At 39.3% G+C, this 21,794-nt stretch overlaps 1 protein-coding gene across 7 annotated transcripts in view; it reads left to right on the top strand.

The window, feature by feature from the left end:
• MITF (melanocyte inducing transcription factor) overlaps positions 1–21,794 on the top strand; it is a 223,759-nt gene that overhangs the window by 106,025 nt on the left and 95,940 nt on the right. For 2 of the 7 annotated variants that reach the window (XM_029244481.1, XM_029244483.1), the window contains exon 1: positions 17,795–17,926. The exons of 4 other annotated variants lie outside the window; for them this stretch is intronic. In XM_029244481.1, the coding sequence (XP_029100314.1) occupies positions 17,871–17,926 (56 nt within the window). In that variant the 5' untranslated portion in view covers positions 17,795–17,870. Of the gene's footprint in view, positions 1–17,794; positions 17,927–21,794 lie in introns of those variants that run through there. One more of the 7 variants, XM_029244482.1, reaches the window with a different exon arrangement.

The raw sequence follows: 21,794 nt of genomic DNA on the forward strand, positions 1-21,794 counted from the left end.
TTCCTTCCTTCCTTCCTTCCTTCCTTCCTTCCTTCCTTCCTTCCTTCCTTCCTTCCTCCCTCCCTCCCTCCCTCCCTCCCTCCCTCCCTTCCTTCCTTCCTTCCTTCTTTCCTCCCTCCCTCCCTCCCTCCCTCCCTCCCTTCCTTCCTTCCTTCCTTCCTGTCTCTCTCTTCCTCCTTCCCTCCCTCCCTCTTTCGTTCTTTCTCATTGCAGGGGACTTAATAGGCACATCTTGTTTTATTGTGCTTCGATTTATTGCATTTTGCAGATATTGCCTTTTTTACAAATTGAAGGTTTGTGGCAAACCTGCCTCGAGCAAGTCTATCAGCACCATTTTTCCAATAGCATTTGCTCACTTTGTGTCTATATGTCACATTTGGTATTTCTTGTAATATTTGAACTTTTTCATTATATTTGTCATGGTGGTCTGTGATCAGTGATCTTTGATGTTACTATTGCAAAAAGATTACAACTTACTGAAGATTCAGATGACGGCTAACATTTTTTAGCAATAAAAAATTTTAAAATTACGGTGTATTCTTCTTTAGACATAGTACTATTGCGCACTTAATAGACTACAGTATAGTGTAAACATAACTTTGATATGCAGTGGGAAACCAAAAAATTCATGTGATGGTCTGGAACCAAACCCACAGTATCTCTGAGGTCTGCCTGTGTTTATATGTTTTTTATTGGTTTATAACATGTAAGTTTCGTATGTACAATATTGTATTTCGGTTTCTGTATACGCTGCAGTGTGCTCACCACCAAGTTTAGTTTCCATCTGTCACCATACTGTTGTCCCCCTTTACCCATTTTGCCTTCCCCCGCCCGCTTCCCCTCTGGTAAACACTGCTCTGATCTCTGTATCTATATGTTTGTTTTTGTTTGATTTGGTTTGTTCATGTTAAAAAAATTTCACGTATGAGTGAAATCATATGGTATTTGTCTTTCTCTGTTTGACTTATTTTACTTAGCATAATATCCATAATATCCATCCATGTGGTTGAAGATAGCAAGATTTCATATCTTTTTATGGATAAGTAGTATTCCATTGCACATATATGTAGTACAAGATGTGAACCCTGTTCTTTCTGACCCCAGAGCCTGGACTCATACCTCATTCTCACCACATCCTTCCTAGAAATAGGAAACTCTTGTTTGGAATATTTTAATGATCTGCTACCTAATTCCCTGCTTCCCTCCCCTTTCCTCTTTAGACCTTTGTCCTCCCACCAGCGTTCTGAAACATGCACCTCTTCATCGAAGGCCCCCTTCCTTCCTTCTTTGCCTAATGCATCTCCGTCTTCAGGACTTCCGTACCCTGAGCTTTCCCCTTTGAGTTCTCACAATACGTTGCTCCTCTCTTAATCAAAACCCTTTGCAGCTAATAGTCAGCTAGTTAAGTATTCCAGGGATTCCTAGGCTGTGGCTACAAGCATTCAGGTTTGTGTGTCTGTGCCTGTGTGAATTTTTTCTGGAGGCAGTCAGTAGTTTTCATATGAGTCTCAGAAAAGTATGTGACCAAAATGGTTAAGGTATTATTATTTATAGGATTCTCTGCCCTCCTCCAAGTAATGAGCACCTAGAGGGGGTGGGGAGCATATCTCATTCCAATTTATTTCCTTAGATGGCTATAATAATATAATATTTTTGATTAAATAATGAATAAATAAATATCTCTATAAGTAGAGCCATGGCTATAGCCTGTGGGTTAAGAACACAGGCTCTAGAATCAGACTGTGCCTTGGATTGAATTCCTTCTCTGCAAACTCTTCAGCAAGTGATGCAGTCTCTCAGAGCCTCGCTCTTCTCATTGGTAAAAGGGACATCATCACAGTGTTTAAGTTAGTGGGTTGTTATTGAGGAATAAATCAAGGTATGGTATGTAAAATGCTTAGCACAGGAGTGCGTAGCATACCTCCCATAATTAGCTGCTATTATTATTAGTAAGAACTTTTGAAAGAGGCTGGAGGATGAGAGTCTCATGATTTTTCTAGTTACTATCATGGAGGTATTACAAAAAGATTTATCATGCCGCTTTGAGTTTTCAAAGCTTAAAATCAACGTGTTTTCTCTAGCCAAGGTGGCAGGTGCAGCTCAGAGACGTCCCTGAAAAGTTGTTCTTGGACATTTCCTTTCCCTGTGGCCTCGACCCTGGCAGTGTAGTGGCTCAGGCTTCATAGATGGATACCTTGAAATGCCAGCTAATGGAAATTTTGTGATATGGTCACTCTGCCCCCGAGGATTTGGACATATGCTTTTTGTGTTTAAATCAACAGAAACAAAGTGCAGCTGTAGCCACCCTTCTGCATAATCGTTGAAGTAGCCCTTTTCCTTGCATGTCTTGGAGCCCCTGAGTGCCAGGCCTGTCACTTACTGTCCCCTCTGTGCATCGCAGGTAAGTCCAGTAGGTCAGATGAAAGGCAGAGGCCGGCAGGGCATAATCACTTATTTACGTAGCACTGATGAATAGCTGTACACAGATCAAGGCATACATGTTATTTATAGTAGTGCGGCCATAGGGTCACATTGGCAAGAAGCAGCCTCTAGAAAAGTGCTTTAGTTGGATAGTTATGAACTCTGGCTCATTACTGTGCACTAAATATAGAAAAGGGAGTTTGAAATCTCTTTACAGAAAATATATTGTGAGCTGGGTTCATTGACATAAGGGGAAAAATTGTTGACTCCTATTTTCCCAGAGTTTTTTACGAGTGTATACCGTTTCTTTTCATCACTGGTAAATGTATGACCTTTAGTAAGTCGTTTGCAAATACTATTTTTTAAAAAAAAAATGTCTTTAAAAAGTGTAGCAGCTTTAATCACCATCATCAAAAACTGGAGACAGCCCAAATGTCCTTCCACTGGTGAAAGGATGAATAAGCCATGGTTCGTCTATACAATGGAATATTAATTTGCAAATAGGTACCGATACCTGCTGCAACATGGATTGATCTCAAATATACTTGCTAAGAGAAAGGAGCCAGACTCAAAAGTCTCTGTATTAAATGATCCCATTTATATGACGTTCTGGAAAAGACAAAACTATAGGAATAGAAAAATAGGTGATTTCTGGGGGATGGGGTTGGGTGATGTTTTGACTCCCCAGGGGCAGCCTAAGGAGTGTTTGAAATGATGGAACTGTTCTGTATCTTGATTGTGGTGGTGGTTACATGAATTTATGCATTTCAAAACCTCTAGAACTGTACAGCAAAAAGGTGAATTTTAATGTTATATAAATTAAGAACAATATTTTTAAAAAAGAATGACAGCGTGTACCCAACACACTGAGAGAGAAATGTGGACTTGTTTTGAAAGGGGCAATGCATGTCATTAAAATCCCATAAGTATCTTTTGATTAGCTACTAGAAGTCAGTGCTTTATAGGAAATCAGAAAAGAAAATACTGGTCTATATGCTCAGTGGCGTAACAGTCAACTTTGGTAAACATGCACAAAAAAATAAAAGGGAACATTACATTTGTATCATGGAAATCTAGACAGAGGAAAAAAGGCATCTAGCTGGGATCATGGATGATTTTTGTTAAAGTGAGGAAGGTTTGTCAAGGTATTAATATAATTTTGAAGAATGGGTCGATTATTAAAATGTTTTTTAGTAAACTTTCAATCAAAGTATAACATTCCTATAGAAAAGTATACACATCTTATGTGTACTGCCTGATGAATTTTCATGGAGTAATCCAGTCTATGAGACAGACCATTACTAGCATCCTTGCACCTTCTGCTAGTCAACCCTTCCCCAGGTATAATCACCATCCTGACTTCTAACATAGATTAATGCTGTCTGGGTATTATTTAACTTTATACAAATGGAACACTACAGCCTGTACTGCCATGTCTGGATTCCTTTGCCCAACATTATGTATGTGAGATTCATCCCTGTTGTTATATGTGGCAATAGTTTATTCCCATGGAATATTCTGTTGTATGACTATATCACTATCTCTTCTACTGTTGATGGGCATTTGGTTTGCCTACAGTTTTGCACTGTTATGAGCGGTGCTGTTATGAACATTATTGCTATATGCTTTTTGGTGAACATGCATGCACATTTCTGTTTGCTACGTGCCAAGGAGTGGAATTATTGGGTTATAAAGTATGCATATGTCCAGCTTTGGTGAATACTACAAACCGTTTCCAAAGTCTTTGTACCAATTTACACCCACAGCAGCAGCATCTGAGTGTTCCAGTGGCACTATTCCTCGCCAACATTTAGTAACGAACCTCTGTTTCATTTTACTGGAGAATGTGTAGGATCTTGGTAGAAAGGGATGGTGAGTGCATGACAGGTATTCCAGGCAAGAGGAACAATTTAATCAAGAGCATACAGCTGGGGTTAGAGAATGAGTGCAGTAGTTCCCTGTTATCCACAGATTTAGTTATCCATAGTCCACCACCATCCAAAAATATTAAATGGAAAATTCCAGAAATAAACAACTCAGAAGTTTTCAGTTGCACACCATTCTGCGTAGTGTGATGAAATCTCGCGCTGTCCTGTGCCGTCCTGCCCCAGACGTGAATCATCCCTTTGTCCAGCATATCCAGTCTGTTAGTAACTTAGTAGCCATCTAGGTTATCAGATTGACTGTCGTGTTCAAGTAGCCCTTATTTTACTTACTGATGGCCCCAGAGTGCAAGAATAGTGATGCGGGTGATTCAGATATTCTCTTACTGTGCGTGATTTATAAATTGAACTTTATCCTAGATACGTATGCATAGGAAAAAGCATAATATATATAGAGTTCAGTACTACTCATCCATTAGGGGTCTTGGAAAGTATCTTCCGTGGATAAGAGGTGGGGGACTACTGTATGTTGTTTGTAATGTTTGCACTAGTTACAATCGTTGAGACTAGAAAGATAAGTTGGCCTTGATTGCCAGTCTAAATAAGACATTTGAAATTCATTCATTCTGTGCTGATAAACCATTAATTTTAGTAAAGTGGTAGCATGGAAAATGAAATACTGCCTTTTGCAGCAACATGGATGAACCTAGAGATCATCATACTAAGTGAAATAAGTCAGACAAAGACAGACATCCTATGATATCACTTATATGTGGAATCTAAAAAAAGGTACAAGTGAACTTATTTACAAAACAGAAATAGAGTCACAGATGTAGAAAACAAACTTATGGTTACCAGGGCAAAAAGTGGGGGAGGGAAAAATTGGGAGATTTGGGATTGACATATACACACTACTATATATAAAGTAGATAACTAATACGGACCTGCTGTATAGCACAGGGAACTCTTAATACTCTGTAATGACCTATAGGGGAAAAGAATCTAAAAAAGTGGATATATGTATAAATGATTCACGTTGCTGTACAGCAGAAACTAACACAGCATTGTAAATCAACTATACTCCAATAAAAACAGAAAAAAAAAATAAAGTAGTAGCATGAAAGCAGCAAAGCCATGCTTTAGGAAGAGTTATCTAGTAGTAGGTTTAGGATGTACTGCAGGGAGTGGGGAGAGCAACTTAGCAGTCCAGGCCAGAACTGGATCATGGCAGAATAACTGTGAGGGCAGAGGAGATGCAGTGTGGTGTTGACAGGTAACATATGATAAGTGACCAGACAGTGGAGGGTTAAGGGCAAAGGAGAGTGAGATACCTCTGACCTGATGGTACCTTAGCCAGATAGGTCAAAATTATCCTTAATGAGTGGGCTATGCTTGTTATCTCTATATCTTCACTGTCCTTACACTCCTTTTTAATCCTTCATAAAAAATGTGAAATATACACATAGAAGAGCACCTAAAACCTATCAGTTAAGTAAAGAACAATAAGATGAATAACCATGTCCCCACTATTCATCCTGAGATATAAAATACTCTAGAAGCCTCACCTTTGATTACATCCTCCTCTGTATCCTACCCCCAACTGAGTTCACCATCACCCTGAATTTTACGCTAATCACTCCCTTGCTTTTCATTACGGTTCAGTGTTGCTATCTATGACTGCATGTCTAAACTAGACTTTGAATATAAACAGTGGAGCCATATGGCAGTATTCTGTGTGACTTGCCTTTTTCAGCATTGTTTTTGATTTGAAACATGTAGAGGCATATAGCTGTAGTTTATTCATTTTCACTGTTGTGTACTTAATCCACTGTGTCCATAATCTTCAATTTATTGATCTATTCCTCCTTAATCCTTACCCTCTGTGCTGTGGCTTTAATCACTCAACATAATTTTTTCACGTTGACAAAATACTGTGGCATATGTAACTCAAGTATGCCAGTGTACTGTGTCCCACCGACTTTAAAAGCTGTCTGGTAGACACACTGAAGTTTTTGCTTATTTATTTAACACTTACAGTGAGTTAGAACTACTCTGTCTCCTGTATGGGAGAGCTGCTTACTTTAAAATAGAGTTTCTCACGCGCAGCACTATTAAACATTTGGGGCTGGGTAGTCTTTATTGTGAGGGGCGTGCTAGGCCTTGTAAGGTGTTTAACAGCACCCTGGTCTCTGCCTCTAGATGCCAGTAGCACCTGCCTCCCCGTCTGTAACAACCAGAAATGGCTCCAGACATTGTCACATGTCCCCTGAGGACAAGACTGTGCCGTTTGAGAACCACGATTTTAAAGGATTAGGATTCAATGAAAAGGCATTGAGTTACCATGACTGACAGGAGAGAATCATCAGTGTAACCTTCGTCTTACTTCCCTGCTGCCCCATCCTGGCTCCAGGTTAGAGGTATATTCTTGTCTTTGGGCAGTGGACCTTCCCTGGTCCTGGAGATCAGCCGTTTCCTCTTCCAAGTGCCTTGGCCGTTTCACTCCATGCTGGTGACTGTTTTCTATATTCTCTCTATACCTGCCATTCTCTTTGCTCTGATCCCACCTACCCTAGAGGTAGTCTTTACTTCATGGGTCTGATGAGAGAATCATGCTTATTGCATTTATAAATTGCTTCCATTTCTCCCAAAGCAAAGGAAAAGAAATATTTTTTGAAATTGTCAGTTTAAAACACTATAATAAACCCATGTTAAACCAAAGTTAAAAGTGCCAGTGAACTATAAGATGGTCGTATTTCAAACGTTTTTACAGCATTATTGATAGTTTGATATTAATTTGGGCTTAGGAGTTATGGAACATTTGCAGAGTGGTAAAATGATGGGACCTTTTGATCTTTAAAATTAAAACTTTGATCTTCAAAATTTAAATTAAAATATATTTAGGTGGTACATGGCTTTCCCATAACTTTTTGTATGCGTTTTTTTCATGTCCAGCACAAACCTGTATGTGAATCCCAAAGCATTATAAAGTTGGCTCCATCTAGTGTATAAAAATATTATACAGCTAGGGAAAAAAAACCCAACAACTCTACTGGGAATCTCCTCTGGTACTTTATTATGAAATTAGAAAAAAGGCAAACCAAAACAAAACTGGACTATAAGCTATATTTGTGCCCCAGGAGATAACACAGGCAGAAGTGACCTTCACAGTGTGAGAGGAGAGGTCATTATATATTGAAATACAGCATGCCTAACATTTTGTTCTAACAGCCTTGCCTTTTTTTTTTTTTTTTCTGGACGGAGGTCTTGTTTACAGGCACTATCAACAATCGTGGCGTCACTTCCATTGTGATATTCTCGGTCCTACTGGCCTGGCCCCTAGTTTTCCTGTATGGAATCATATCTGTCAGTCATGTTCACTTTCCACAGTTAGGAAGTGATTAGGGCTAGGCCCACGTACTATGATTTCAGAGCCCTAGATGATTTTCTTTATCAGACTGGAATTCTTTGTAGCTGTTCGCTTCTCACTGCAATAGAGTAGCCACTATTTCTGGGCTGTGTTTAATCTTGTTTTCACTGAAGGATTCTGACACATTCTTCGTTTCTCTCAATCAGGGTTCCCAAATTTGAGCCATGCTCATACTAACTTCATGACCTTTGCCCCCATATTCCATATGGAGGCTTAAATAAATTAAAAATATGTATTTAAAGGAAATGCTATAGTAAATGGCAACGACAGATGGATGTATGTGTAAAATAAATATAATGAAATTGGAAGAAAACTGTTAGATCCTGACTAGGTGTGTGGTCTAGAAGGGCCTGAGTATGAGATCTGAGCTGTTTTTGTTACAAAAGGCAAGTGTTTTGAGATTGAAGACACATTAGCATCAAAAAGACACTTTTCCTGGGATGAAAGAAATTGGAAAGGACCTTTCTCACTGTGTAATTCCATGGTCATTGAATGTGGAGTCTGTGTGTCTCCATTTGAGACCATCCTGTATCCCACACTTTGAGAAACTTTGCTCACGATTTACCATCTTTGCCAAAGGAAGTTTGTCATGCTACCCCAATCTCCAAAGACCTTGTATCCCATCGAAAGCCTTTTTGAGTAATTCTTTCTTTTCTGAGTACTTCCTTACTTCTCCCATTAAAAAGTAGAAATTGTGCTGATATTTCACATTTTCTCCCCTTTTTTTCAACTAGATTAAGTTATTTGAGAGTAAACATTGTGTGTTTCTTTACATTTCTAGTGAATGCCATTAATTTAACTCATGCTTGGTATAAATATTCAGGGAAGCCTGCTTCATTCCTGTTTTTGTTTTTTTGTAAAGGTAGATTACAGTCAGAAGTGACCAGAAAAAGCACCATGGTCAATTCATTAATCATTTAACCCATTGACAAATAGTTACTGGGTTCTTTCTCTGGGTCTGGAATTGTGCCTGGTTAAAGAATGAAGAGGTGAACTAAACAGGCATGGTTTATGCCTTCATGGAATTCAGACTCTAGTGTGGGGTGTGGGGAACAGACCACTAAAGAGGTGGCTCCATTGCAAGGTTCTAATTTTAGAATTAGTTTGCTTCTGTGATTGTTGAGTGGCTCACAGAAACTTGGCACAGAGAACCCTAGCGAGAGGCGTGTGGGCCCTGGAGTTTCAAACCCTAGATCTGCAGCTCATCAACATCTTGACTCTAGGCAAGTTACCTCACTCCTTGTCCCTGTTTCTTTATTTAAATAAAAAGAGATAAAATAAAGGTACAGTTATCAGTGTGATGATATGATGAATTCTCTGTCTTTTCTCTTCCCCCCTCTTTTTTTTTTTTTAAAGAGGCAGAGACACAATCTCATTTTTTCAGATTTTCAGATTTTAAAATTCCCTGCCTGGCACACTAGGAAATGAGAACACGTTGATCCTTAATCCAGTATTAGAAAGCAGATGTCCGTATTAATGGGAATATCATTGTGGATGGCACGTAAAGATGGCAAATTCATGCAACTTCCAAATTGTCTGTTTAAATTAATAAATGATTTGAGCATTCAGAGTTACTCCAGAACATTTCTGTCTTCAGAGTTTAAGGGCTATGATATATTATTGATGTACCTCAAGCATGTTGAGTAGTGCCTGGAAGGTAGTAGGTGCTCAATAAATATTTGTTGAATGAATGAGTTTTAATAAAAATCTTTCTATTTTTCTATCTTTTACTCATGATTTTGTCCATATCTTTTAAAAATGAGCCAGCATTGTTTGATATGAGGAGCTTAATAAGCTTGAATGGGAGTGGTGGTGATTCTCTGCAGCTCCATCACCAGCCTCATCTGTAATAGCTGGCAGGTAATAAATACTTGGTAAATGTCAAAGTGAGAATTAGGTAGTTTTGGTTAGGCACTATTTTTTATTTTTTAAGAACATATAGCTTAATTTTTTCAAGCAAAGATTTCATTTTTATGTTACTGCATAGCAGTATTACTTGAAACTACAGAGGCTATTAATTTAAAATATTGGTTACTTTAACATTTTACTATCAACATAAATATATGCTTTGATTATAGGACTCCCTAGTGTGTAAATTAGATTCAGAATGCTAATGTGTATCAAGTTTATGATGATTGATTAGATTTAATCAACAGGAAGGATTTCTGTGCAAATATTATTTTTCTCATTTCAAATCCTATTTGCTCAGCATAACTGAAATAGGATGTCATTAATATAAGAGTGAGTATTGAAATGCTTTAGAAGTTTGGGAAACTTGATTATGGACATAAATTTAACCTATGGTGATCTTCTGAACACAGAGGTTTGATTTGTTATACTTTTGCTTATTTAAATACACTATTTCCTGCTTGACTTCTGAGTATGTTTATATAGTAAAAATACAAATTAAAAACATAACTGACACATCGAGTCAGAGCTGAAGGTTCCCTGGGCTAGCAATTTTGTCTGTAGCTAAGACAGTCATTGAAAAAGCGTTGGAAGTTGTCCACTATCAGAAGAAGTTTCAGATCGCCATCAACATCTTAGCTTTAGGTTCTTCACTATGAGTGAATATGTTATTCACAAGTATCTCTAGACCTTTCCTGAGCTTACATAGTGCATGGGGTATGTGTGTGTCTACAGTACACCACCACACTATGCTGTCTCCAGTTGAAAAACGGTGCTAAGTTTACGTCTGTTAAGAGAGACTTATCAGTTGTTTACTTATTTATGAAATAGTGGACCTCTCAGAGGTTTTCTGCTCACAGGCCAAAGTCACTGCCCTGGATTCTTACCACATGTTGTACAAATGAGAGCTTTCACACCTCACACACTTTCGTAGCACCTTCCACCATAGCACTGTGATTTTCCATGAGAAACAGTCTGTCTGTACCTTCAGCTCAGTTTTTGGAATACAAATATGGGATTTACATGAATGGAATAGAAAGTCTAACTGACAGAGTACCCTTCTTCTTTATTTTCATCCCTTTTCCAGTTCCCCCTTGGACAATAAATGATTAGGTGGTTCTTTGAGCTGCTGATGCCTTGGTGTCTCGGAGAGGGAAGCTGGGGAGGGATGGATTTACCTGCTTTGTAGCCAGGACCTCAGCTAAGATGGTCTGTGGAGGCCACTTCTAATAGCTGAATATTGTGTTGCTTTCAAATACTTCAATATCTTGACTCTTGCTTGGAAGAAGGACGAAACTGATGTCTTTATTGATGACGATGGGGTTGAACTCTCCTGCTTTTGTCCTCAACACTGTTAGGAGGATGGCAGACACACCCTATGTGCTTATTTGCTCTTCAGGCTTTAATTACTTTTAAAAAGGAGTTACTACAGTAAAAGACAAGTCCACATTTTTCTTTTTAAATAAGTGAAAAGTCCTGAAGGCGAAAATTTCACTTCTTATAAAGTCGTAGTGTGAGTAACTTTGTGCACACCCCCCCCCCCCCCCCCCCGCCGCATGACAACAGCATTATCTTTTCCTATTTATTTACCTAGATAAGGAAAGTAATTGCATTTTTACTAAATTTCTTCTTTGAGGAAATGCCATCAAAGTGGCATAATCTCAAATCAGTGTTTCCCTCCTCAAGTTTGTGGTGTCTCACAAACTTGGCTTATTTTGTAGATTGTGGTCTGCTTATTGAAAATACCCCGCTGCCATTTATAGAGAACAGAGAGACAGCTCCTGAATCGCCTTTAATGCAGAGCAAGTATTTGTTTTGAAGTGAACTCTAACAGATAATATCAGAGAGCTCAAGGGAAGGAACTAATCTCTCGTATTGATTATTTATGAAAGACCAAGCTATTATTTCATCTATTTCTCCCTTCATTAATTGCTCAAAGATTTACTTTGACAGCATTTGAGATGTCTCTTTGTAGATTATATCTGTATTCTCAGGACAGAGTTTTCTAAACAGTTTTAAAAAAAACATTATTTTTTTCTTCTGGATATTTGTATAAGCATCTAACATTTCTTTCATAATGTTGACATGAGCCTAGATTAAGTTTACCTGGGGTCATCTTGGTCTTGTCTGCATTTTCCTTTTCAACCTTAAAGGGCTTCTTTGTGAGCCAGGTACAATGAGCCGTCTTTCAGAAGGTGCTGTACCATCATTGTTACAGGGAGATCTTTTCCTGGTAGTAGAAAAAAAAAAAAAAAAAAAAAGAAGAAACAGGGTGAAAGAGGTAAACGTTATTGAGTGGTACTGAACACTTATTTCTGCAGGTAAGTAGTCATTAAAAATTGCCCTCAGTCATGCTGTGAGGGGTTCAAATTAGAACTGCTGGGTTGCCAGTTCCTTGTAACTTTGTTTCCTAATACTTTATCCATAAAAGTGAGTTGTGTTCAGCAACTAAATCTTCCAAATGAAAAGTATACAATTGTGAGTCCCACTTATACCTATTGACTTCCTAATTAAATGCCATCATCAAATTATATTTCATAGCTCCTTCATTACCTGATCTTTTTCATTTTGTCACTCATCCATCCATTCTTCCATCCATTTATCCATCCATCCATCCATCCACCCACCCACCCATCCGTCCATCTAGCAAAAATTTATTGAGCACTTACTTTATCCCAGGCACCGAGAATGAAATAAATACAAAGGAAGAACCCTGCCCTCAAGGATGAAAGACAAACAAATAAAATGATTAGAAGTTGGAGCAAGTGCTATAAAAGAAAGAAAAAAACATTTACTGGGAGAGTAAATAGCAGAAGTGGGTGTTCCTGCTTTAGGTAGGATAGGGGGCAGGGGAAGCCCTCCCTAGGGAAGAAACAGAAAACCTGTGAGACCTCATCTGAAAGGTGGGAAGGAGCCCCCCTGGGAAGGAGCCCCTGGAGCAACCATTCTGTCCTTCCTCCTCCCTCTTACCATGGGCCTGTGTACGTGAGTTTGAGCCTCTTGCATCTTCCTGTTTATCTTCCCCACAGCACTTGAGAGATGTCTCGCAAATGCTGCGTGCATCAATAAATGTTTGAGTAAAAGGGCCTTTCGGTGGCATCTTTTTCCAGAGCGTGAACACGAAGGCATGTGGGGAAAAGAGGGGATGTGTTTGTTACTCTGGAGAGTAGTTTGTGAGTTTTGCAATCACTTTCATGATACTTGTGAATCAAGGCTTTCACTCAACATTCAAAGCATATCCATTGAAACTCCAAGTGAACACTTTAATATATCAAACTATTCAAGTAAAGACTTCTTTATTCAACAAATAAAGGGAACTTACATTCTTGGGTGTTTTTCTGTCACTCTTGGAGAGATAATTTACATAGAATATATTATATATAATTATGTATATTATGTTGTATAATAGTGGTTCCCAGGCCTTACTTCACAATAGTCCTTTATGAGAATTTTTTTAAAAATATGGAATTCAAAACGATGCCTTTGGAGAGTCTCAATCATTTGTTTGGGGAAAGATTCTTGACATTTGTATTTTTAAATGCTCCTGAGTTGATTTTAAGGAGATGGAGTGGAGAGAAATGTCCCCAGGTGCTTATGATAGGGATATAGGTTTGGGAACCATTGGCTGGGATCACAGTAAAACATGAAGGGTAGGTGCTTCCTAAATTGTATGTAGGGGCGTAGTTCATGGGTCAGTATAGTCCTTGGCATGTATTAAGTCCTCAAATGTTAACTATTGTGAGGGTGGTGAGTAGAAGTAGTTTATTGAAAAGAGCAATAACTATCAGAAGGAAAGATAAACGAAAATGATGTGCTTTGGGGGCAATAAAACATTTGATACCCAAATAAAACAAGAAGAATTCGGACTGTGATAAAACAGTGGTTCTACTTTTCTTCAGCTGAGTTTTGGACAGGATAACAAGTAAAACCTCTTATCTCTTCTCTAACATGTTCAACATAGTGATTGAATTTTTCCTTCAAAAAAGATTGAGGCCCAAATTTAGCCAAAAAAAAAAAAAAAAAAAAAAAAACAAAGAAAAAGAAAAAGTTGGCTGTCACTTGGATGTTTGATAGTTTTAAGTTCCATTTTAGTTAAGGTTGTCTTTGAAAAAGGTCACTAAGAATTCTGATGACTCTAGTTGATTTGCTGGAATTTGGGGCAAGGAGTAGTAATTAAGATTTGAATTGTATTGGAGTACAGGTAATATTTTTATTCTGCATTCAGCATTCCATGTTAAAAAATAGTATCTTTCTTTTTCCTCTGCTACCAATTCTTAGTTTGTGTTTAAATTTAGGGTTTCGGTGTATATATGAATTTATGTATATATGTGTGTGTTTATACATGTGGATTTATATATGTATATGCACTTAGGATACATATCTGAATAGTACAAATGTGAACAAGAGAGTTGCTTACACATTATAGATTAATCCATTTTAAACATATGAACATCAACCATGGGCTTTTTTTTTTTTAAACATCTTTATTGGAGTATAATTGCTTTACAATGGTGTGTTAGTTGCTGCTTTATAACGAAGTGAATCAGCTATACATACACGTATATCCCCATATCTCCTCCCTCTTGCGCCTCCCTCCCAACCTCCCTATCCCACCCCTCTAGGTGGTCACAAAGCACCGAGCTGATCTCCCTGTGCCATGCGGCTGCTTCCCACTAGCTAGCTATTTTACATTGGTAGTGTATATATGTCCGTGCCACTCTCTCACTTTGTCCCAGCTTACCCTTCCCCCTCCCTGTGTCCTCAAGTCCATTCTCTACGTCTGCGTCTTTATTCCTGAACCATGGACTATTTATTCTACTAGGTTCTATGGATACAATAGTAAACCAAACAGACGTGGTTCCTGCCCCTCAGAAGACATTTGTTGAATAATTGCATGACTACTTGAGGGGCAGTATCGTAGAAATGTATGTAATGTTTTATGAATTTTGTAGATGGTGTCAGATGTGTAAGTCAACCTTTATTCCATTTGCCAGTGGGTATTTCATTGCTGTGTTCAGGGAGATCCCCCAAGAACATTAGCATAATATAGATATTTCTGAAGTACCATGAATAAGTTGAACATGTGCCCCTTAAAGGTAATTTTACTTGAACACTTATGTAAATGGTCAACGGTTAGCCTCCTTGGGGTGGTAGATTGTCCAGGACAAAATGTCAGGCGATGTCATTGGCGGGACACGCCAGGGGAGCATCTGCCACCACATTCTGTCCCTGCTGGAATGGCTGGAATTGATTCCATTGGTTTCGTGATCAACGTTTGAGAGCCCACAGAGGGTACAGATTTTCCCTGTGTGTAAGCATGTAATAAATCAGGGTTTCAGTTGTAAAACTTCCCCGGGTGCATTGTAACTTAATGCAACTTCAAATAGTGTCCAAGGTGGGAGAGAGTCCAGCTTGGTCTTTTAAAAAAAATCATCCCTTTAAGGTCCTGATACGGTAATTTCCTTCCCTCTCTGTTTTCTTTGATCTTCCAGTTTCTTTATGTTTTTTTTTCACTCTGTTGCATTTCCATTGGTTCTGTAGATTGGTCAGTGTGCATCGAGAATAGACAGTTCCAACTACAATCATAATTGTAAGAGCTGTTTTTTAATTGAGAGCTTACTGTGTGTCAGACTGTGCCATACACGTTACATATATTGTTTCCTTCAGTTTTAACAATAACCTACAGGATAGCCATTTATCATTTCCCCTTTCTCAAGTGAAAAAACTGGGACATGGAAAGTTTAGTAAATTTGCACAAGGTCACAGAATGAGTAAGTGGTGGGATTTGAACCTGGTTAAGTTGACTCCAGAACCTGTGTTCTTCTTTTTTTTTTTTAAATTAATTAATTAATTAATTTATTTATGGCTGTGTTGGGTCTTTGTTGCTGTGTGCAGGCTTTCTGTAGTTGTGGTGAGCGGGGGCTACTCTCCGTTCCGGTGCACAGGCTTCTCATTGCAATTGGCTTCTCTTGTAGTGGAGAATGGGCTCTAGGCACGTGGGCTTTGGTAGTTGTGGCTTGCAGGTTCTAGAGCACAGGCTCAGTAGTTGTGGCACACGGGCTTAGTTGCTCTGCGACATGTGGGATCTTCCTGGACCAGGGCTTGAACCCGTGTCCCCTGCATCAGCAGGCAGATTCTTAACCACTGCGCTGCCAGGGAAGTCCAGAACCTGTGTTCTTGATTTTTATGCCAAACTGTGCTAGAGGCAGGAGAAGTGAGGTGTGGAGTAGGTTAGTAAGGGGAATAGTGTGGCATCTTAGTCATCTGTTAACCCTAGTACCCAGCACAATGCGGAGTGTGTAGAAACTCCTCAATAACTATTGTTAATGAATGCAATCATTTGCATCAGGGACCTGGATTCCCCACCCCACCTGCATTCCTTCTATTTATTGGTCTTTAGCTTTACCAGTAATCTACCCACTTTAATCCACTTGTCTCCACTCTTGTCCCTTCTCCCCTCCCCCTCCCCCATAAAGTATCATCACCTCCTACTAGGACTATTGCAGTAGCCAATCTTGCTCCTTCTCTAGGTGGTTCTCCATATAGCAGCCGCCAGAGGGACCTTTCTAAAAACTCTGATCTGAGCCCATCACTTCCCTGCTTACAACCTCTCAATGGTTTCCTGTTCATCTTGGAACAAAATCAGTGACTCTTCTCTGGTCTCCCAGATCCTGATGGTCTGGTCCTAGCCACTGCTTTAGTCTCACGGATGCCATGATTTCCCTTACTCTCTGTCCTCCAGCCACAAAGAATCTTCCTTCTAACTCCCCACTTCAGGATTCTTGCACATGTCATTACCACTGCTCAGAAGACTCTTCTCCCGTGCCCCGCTCCACAGCCGTAACCCATGACTGCTACCCCCACTCACTTCTATGCCCAGAGGCCCCTGCCTAAGGGAAACCTTTTCTGACCCTTACATTTTAAACTTTCCCAGCTCCTTGTAGCATTTACCACATTTCATTATATATTTGGGTGATTATTTAATATGTGTCCCACTAGACTGTAAACTCCAAGAGTTTGCACAGTGCCTGGGACGTAGTAGGTGTTCCATAAATATTTATTCTACAAAAGAAAAAATGAACAAAGAATAAAAAGAGCTAGAAATAGCTTGTCGGAGACTCCTGGCTGGATATTTGCTATTATTAAAGGGAAATTAAAGAAAGATAATTTCATTACATTATAAAATTCAAGTTGGATTATGGCTTATAGAGACTGCATTGTTTTCCAACTATGTACTTCGGAGACAAACTCTTAGGCACAGAGAGGTGAAGTAACTTGCCCAGGATGCACAGCTAGTCCATGTCAGATGTCTTTGTTCTGACCTCTGAATTGTGTGTAGGGAGAAACAGACATATTTTCATAAGTGGGCAGGACATCTTTGGTGTGCTGAGTCTGTAGGAGCTGCATCAGTATTTGATAATATTGAGGTCATGTCACAATTTTAAAGCATCTTTTGAGAGCATGTATTATTATTTCGGCACGTTCAGAATTTAATTAGATGACAATCTAAGAATACACAGATGTATGGCCTAAAGATGTGCTAAAAGATAGTGCCCACAGTTGAAGCAGCTTGTGTTTGACTTCCACCAGGACTGGGCAAGGGTAGCCCTCCGAATATTCTTGGGATCTGAGGGTAAGGAATGTTGTCCAGATCTCTAGCTTGTCAGCAGGAGAGCACGTTCAGTAATCAAGCTCCAGTTCCAGAAATGCCTGTGCATGGATGCAAAGCAGCTAGAGGTGTGTGATGAGCTGATGCTAGAGGTCTCCCCAGTTGAGAAGGGGCAGAAGCTGTCCCACAACCCTCCTGGATTCTGTGGGTCTTTTAAGTGTTAGAAATTCACCAGTATGTGAAATTACCTCAGGTTTCACATTCTCTGTAACGCGCAGCCACTGCAAGCCTCCACTGGTACCTGTCTGTGCTCGGGAGGGCTAAGTAAGCATCCCAAGGTGTCACCTGGCTGCTGGGTTGGATTTCTGGTGGTGTCTGTGTCCTGGCGAAGCCCCCGTTGCAGGGTGAGGCAGCATTTTTGTCCTGCAGGTACAGTAGGTACTGGATTAAACAGGTCTGCTGTTTCAGACAGACACCAGGCACGGTTGTAGCACGAGCTGTGTTTGGATTGGAGTTTCCAGGGCCTTATCAGGAGCCACCCCTAGTGACACAGCCAGTGCCAGAACTAACTTTGACTTTCACTCTTCACCAAGGGCTTGCAGAACACCTTAAAGGAAAAAAGATGGAGGCGCTTAGAGTTCAGATGTTCATGCCTTGTTCCTTTGAAAGCTTATATCTGTAAGTGAAGTTTTATTCTGGAAATAATCCTGGGACCACTTGACAGGAGTTTTGTTTTTTGTTTTTGTTTTTTAAGGGGAGGACAGAGAAAGGGGAGGTACTATTCGGAGTTAAAAATACTGGAACTGTTACTCTGTGACTGTGGCTTTAATCGGTTTCAGCTGTAACCTCTAGTAGGTGGCTATGACAAGGATAACGACTAATTTGTGGGGGGAGGCAGGATTGAAATGCTAGCCCATTAGCTCTGCCATCTCTTTTGAAATGGAATGTTGGTCTTAAATTAATCATGCCAAAAAATGACTGCTTGAAAAATCTGAGTGAGAACAGAGCTTGATTTATGATTACTAGGTAGACTGCAGCCCAGCTTTGTGATGAATAAAAAAGGGTTTTCTTCAGGAAAACGAGCGTGCTTAGTGACATTGGTCAAAATTGCCCCATTGCAAACACTTTGGATTTTTTGCTTTCTCCCCCCTGCCCCCCCATCCCCCCCAACTGTGGAGTAGTAACAGTTGCATTAATAAACATCTCATTTGCATTTCTGCATATTGATTTTTTTTTCTCTTTGAGAGGAAAACAAAACATCCAAAATCAGAATCATCTGTCTGGCATAGAAATGTAGAACAAGCTTGAAATTGGCACTTTCAAAGAAATACTAAAATGGAGAAATGCTAAATGGATCATAGCTCTCCCCTCCCACTCCCCCATTTCCTTCAACAGTTACTTTCAATGTTAGGCGATAAGATTTGAAAACAATACTAAAAGCTGTGTCCCTAAGTGAATAAGCATTCAAGCAAATCAACTTAAGCAAAAGCCACCTCTGGAGCTTAATAATTATTTACTGAACGTTCCTGGGTCATGAGAGAGGTTCTGATTAAGTCAGAAAAGCATTATGTTCAGCAGCTTGTGAAGGTGTGTTTAAAGGCGGCAAGAATAATGGAAAAATACTAAATGTCGCAGAACTATTTTGAGAATTTGATTCTGAAAAAAATAAAATTCCCATAAATGTAATTGTGGTAAAAGTTCCTAATGTTCAGTAGGTAAATCTTTAAAAGGTTTTACAGTAACTTTTAAAATTATTTTTCATTTGCTGTATTGTTTGCTTTTATAGATGTTTTTCATTTCATTGTATGTCATTAAAACAGTTTACTCATTTCTCTAAAATGATAGAACATTTTATGAACAAAGTATACATAATTGTGTATTTAAAATGTCATCCTGTTAGAAATGTTATAATTTTCTGCTTTGTAAATCAGATACTAGTTAGGGAGATGATGGCTATTCTTTGTGATTCATACCCTACAACAACATCCCCTAAAACTTAACTAATTTTTGAAATATTATTTTTAAGCAAATTAATGGATATCATGATTGGATCAAACATGCCATTCAGCTTAAGGACAGTAGTGGTGTCATCCTTGAATTTACACCCAAATTAATTCTTAATTTCAACTACTTTTGCTTAATTGATTTTGAATTTTTTTTTCCGGTTAACTAAAATACTGGCTACAGGAACATGCTTCCTTTATGAACTCGCAGAATGAAATTCTTAGCACACATCTTTGACAAAACTTGTTCACTGAGCTGTTGCCCATTAACTTCTTTGTGCCTGCTCTTTAGGAGGGCACACACTGTGAATTAATTGTTTCTTTTGTGTTTTCCTCTAGGAAAGCAAAGAAACACCATAGCAGAAGGCAACATTGTAAGAGATTTGGCTTCCTAGAAAATAACTTGTCAGTTTTCACTAGTTTCAAGTTACTAGGAGCCTCAGAGGGTACCAGTCCAGGAATTGAAGTACAGCACAGAAGAATCCATTGCCTATTACTTATTGTCTGCAGGGTGTGCTGGCCACTACTCTAAGACTCTTACTTGCATTAATACATTCAGTTCTCATACTTGCTCTGTGACAAAGGTACTTTTTCCTACCTCCATTTTGTAGATGACAAAATTAAGGTTTGGGCAGGTGAAAGGTCCTGCCCATGTCATATAGCTGAGAAACGACAGGGCTGGGATTTCAACAGAGGTATTCTGGGCCCATGTCTCGTGCCTTTCTCTGTTCCGTTCTGTGGATTCTCATTTCAGATACTGAATGAATCGATGTTTCTTCCTCTGCCTTTTAATTAAGTGTGTTTCTCCGGTGCTCAGATTTCTGGGTTATCCAAACTATAACTCCTTTGAGCTTTTGAGCGGCTATGATTAGTCCAGTGCCACAGTATTTGTCTATCAAATGGATTTCCTTATAGCCAATTCAATGTTGATTCTAAGGTGACTGTTCAGGGGAGATGAAAACTCTACTGAATATATACAATGATTATATGATCTATTCTGACTTGAGAACTCTTAAAACGTGGAAGGAAAGTTTGTCTTAGAATTAAGGTAATACAGTAGGTCTCTAGAACTGAGCTTTTTGGAAAAAATGTGTTCTCTGCCACTGGATGACTCAAGCAAATGGTTTGACTAAAGGTCTTCCAACACGAAGGTTTTAGTGTATCTGATTTTAGGAGGTGGGGTATTTGTTAGAATAGAGACACCAGATTTACTCTTTGGATAGATATTTATTTCATCCTGCTATATGCTAAGTATTTTTTAAGTGCTGGGGAATTTATATGTGAATAAAACAGAAATCTCTGCCCTCATAGTGCTGGCTCTATCTGGTGATGAAGGGCCAGGAGCGTTCCAGCTCTGTCCTTAAGTCTGGTTCTCATCCTCATGGTTCAAAGTGGCTGCTAGTCCTGCAGCCATTACAGCTGAATTCAAGCAGACATGATGGCAAAGATGGGTATCTCTTTAGGGAGAATTTTTGGACGTACCACATGACCTTTCTGCTTAAGTCTCATTGGCAAAACTTAGGCGTGAAGCCAACCTAGCTCCTGGAAAGCTGGGAAATGTTGTGAGTGGCAGTGTACCAGCCTAAACGAGGAGAAAATAGAATGGATACTAGATTGTTTGAGTTGTAGCTCTTAGGCTGAAACATTGATTTTTTTTTTTCTTTTTTGGAATAACTGTTATTTTCTAAAATGCCACAGAAATGAGCTATGGTATAACAGAGCACATCCAACTGGCTTAAACAGAAATGGAGATTGAGAGTCCCTTGTAAATCAATATCCTATGTCCAGGGTTATCAAGACTTCAGGGATGGTTTGATCCAGATGCTCTGTGTCATCTAAACACTGGCTCCTTCTTCATTCTTCCTTCTCAGGCTTCTTTTCCCTCTTTCAACTCACATCACTGTTTCATTTAGTTTGGCTTTCTTTTCACATAAGTCCAGGAAGTTCCAGATTTATATCCTAGCATCTTTCCAAACATTAGTATACATAGAGGTCTTTTACCCCAGTATTTCTAGTCAATATTTCTATTTCTACTCAGCATAGGGCTGACTGTTATTGGACCATTTTAGAGCACAAGCACATTCGATGGGTGTGCTGATTGGTCCAACTTACGTTGTGTTTCTATGTCTGGAGTTGGCAGCACCGCCATAACCTACCTCGGGAATGAAAAGTGAGGAGACTGATTTCTCAAGGTGAAATCAGGGTCCTTTGCCAGAGAAGTGGGACAGGATGCTGGGCAGGCACAAGTAACATGTGACCACCGTAAATCATTAACACTATTTGTAAGGCTGGCTTTTAAGCCATGACAGGTGCACACAATCACTGCTCCTGAGATCACAATTGGTACTTTTGTCTTGATTTCCACACAGGATTGCAGACTTTGCATCTTGGTTGATATGTTCTAGACATGCAGTAATTGTTAAGTGATTAAGGCTTTTGAATCTTCTCTGACCTGTTGTGACGTTGTCTAGACAAGTGGACAGAGCATGCCCTGTGACTGGGGCAGTTTTTTGAGTAGAGGTAGAAGGCTTTTCTGTCTTTAA

Source organism: Monodon monoceros, unplaced genomic scaffold (genome assembly GCF_005190385.1).
Source record: "Monodon monoceros isolate NGI ecotype Baffin Bay Population unplaced genomic scaffold, NGI_Narwhal_1 Super_Scaffold_3, whole genome shotgun sequence".
Classification (NCBI taxonomy): domain Eukaryota; kingdom Metazoa; phylum Chordata; class Mammalia; order Artiodactyla; family Monodontidae; genus Monodon; species Monodon monoceros.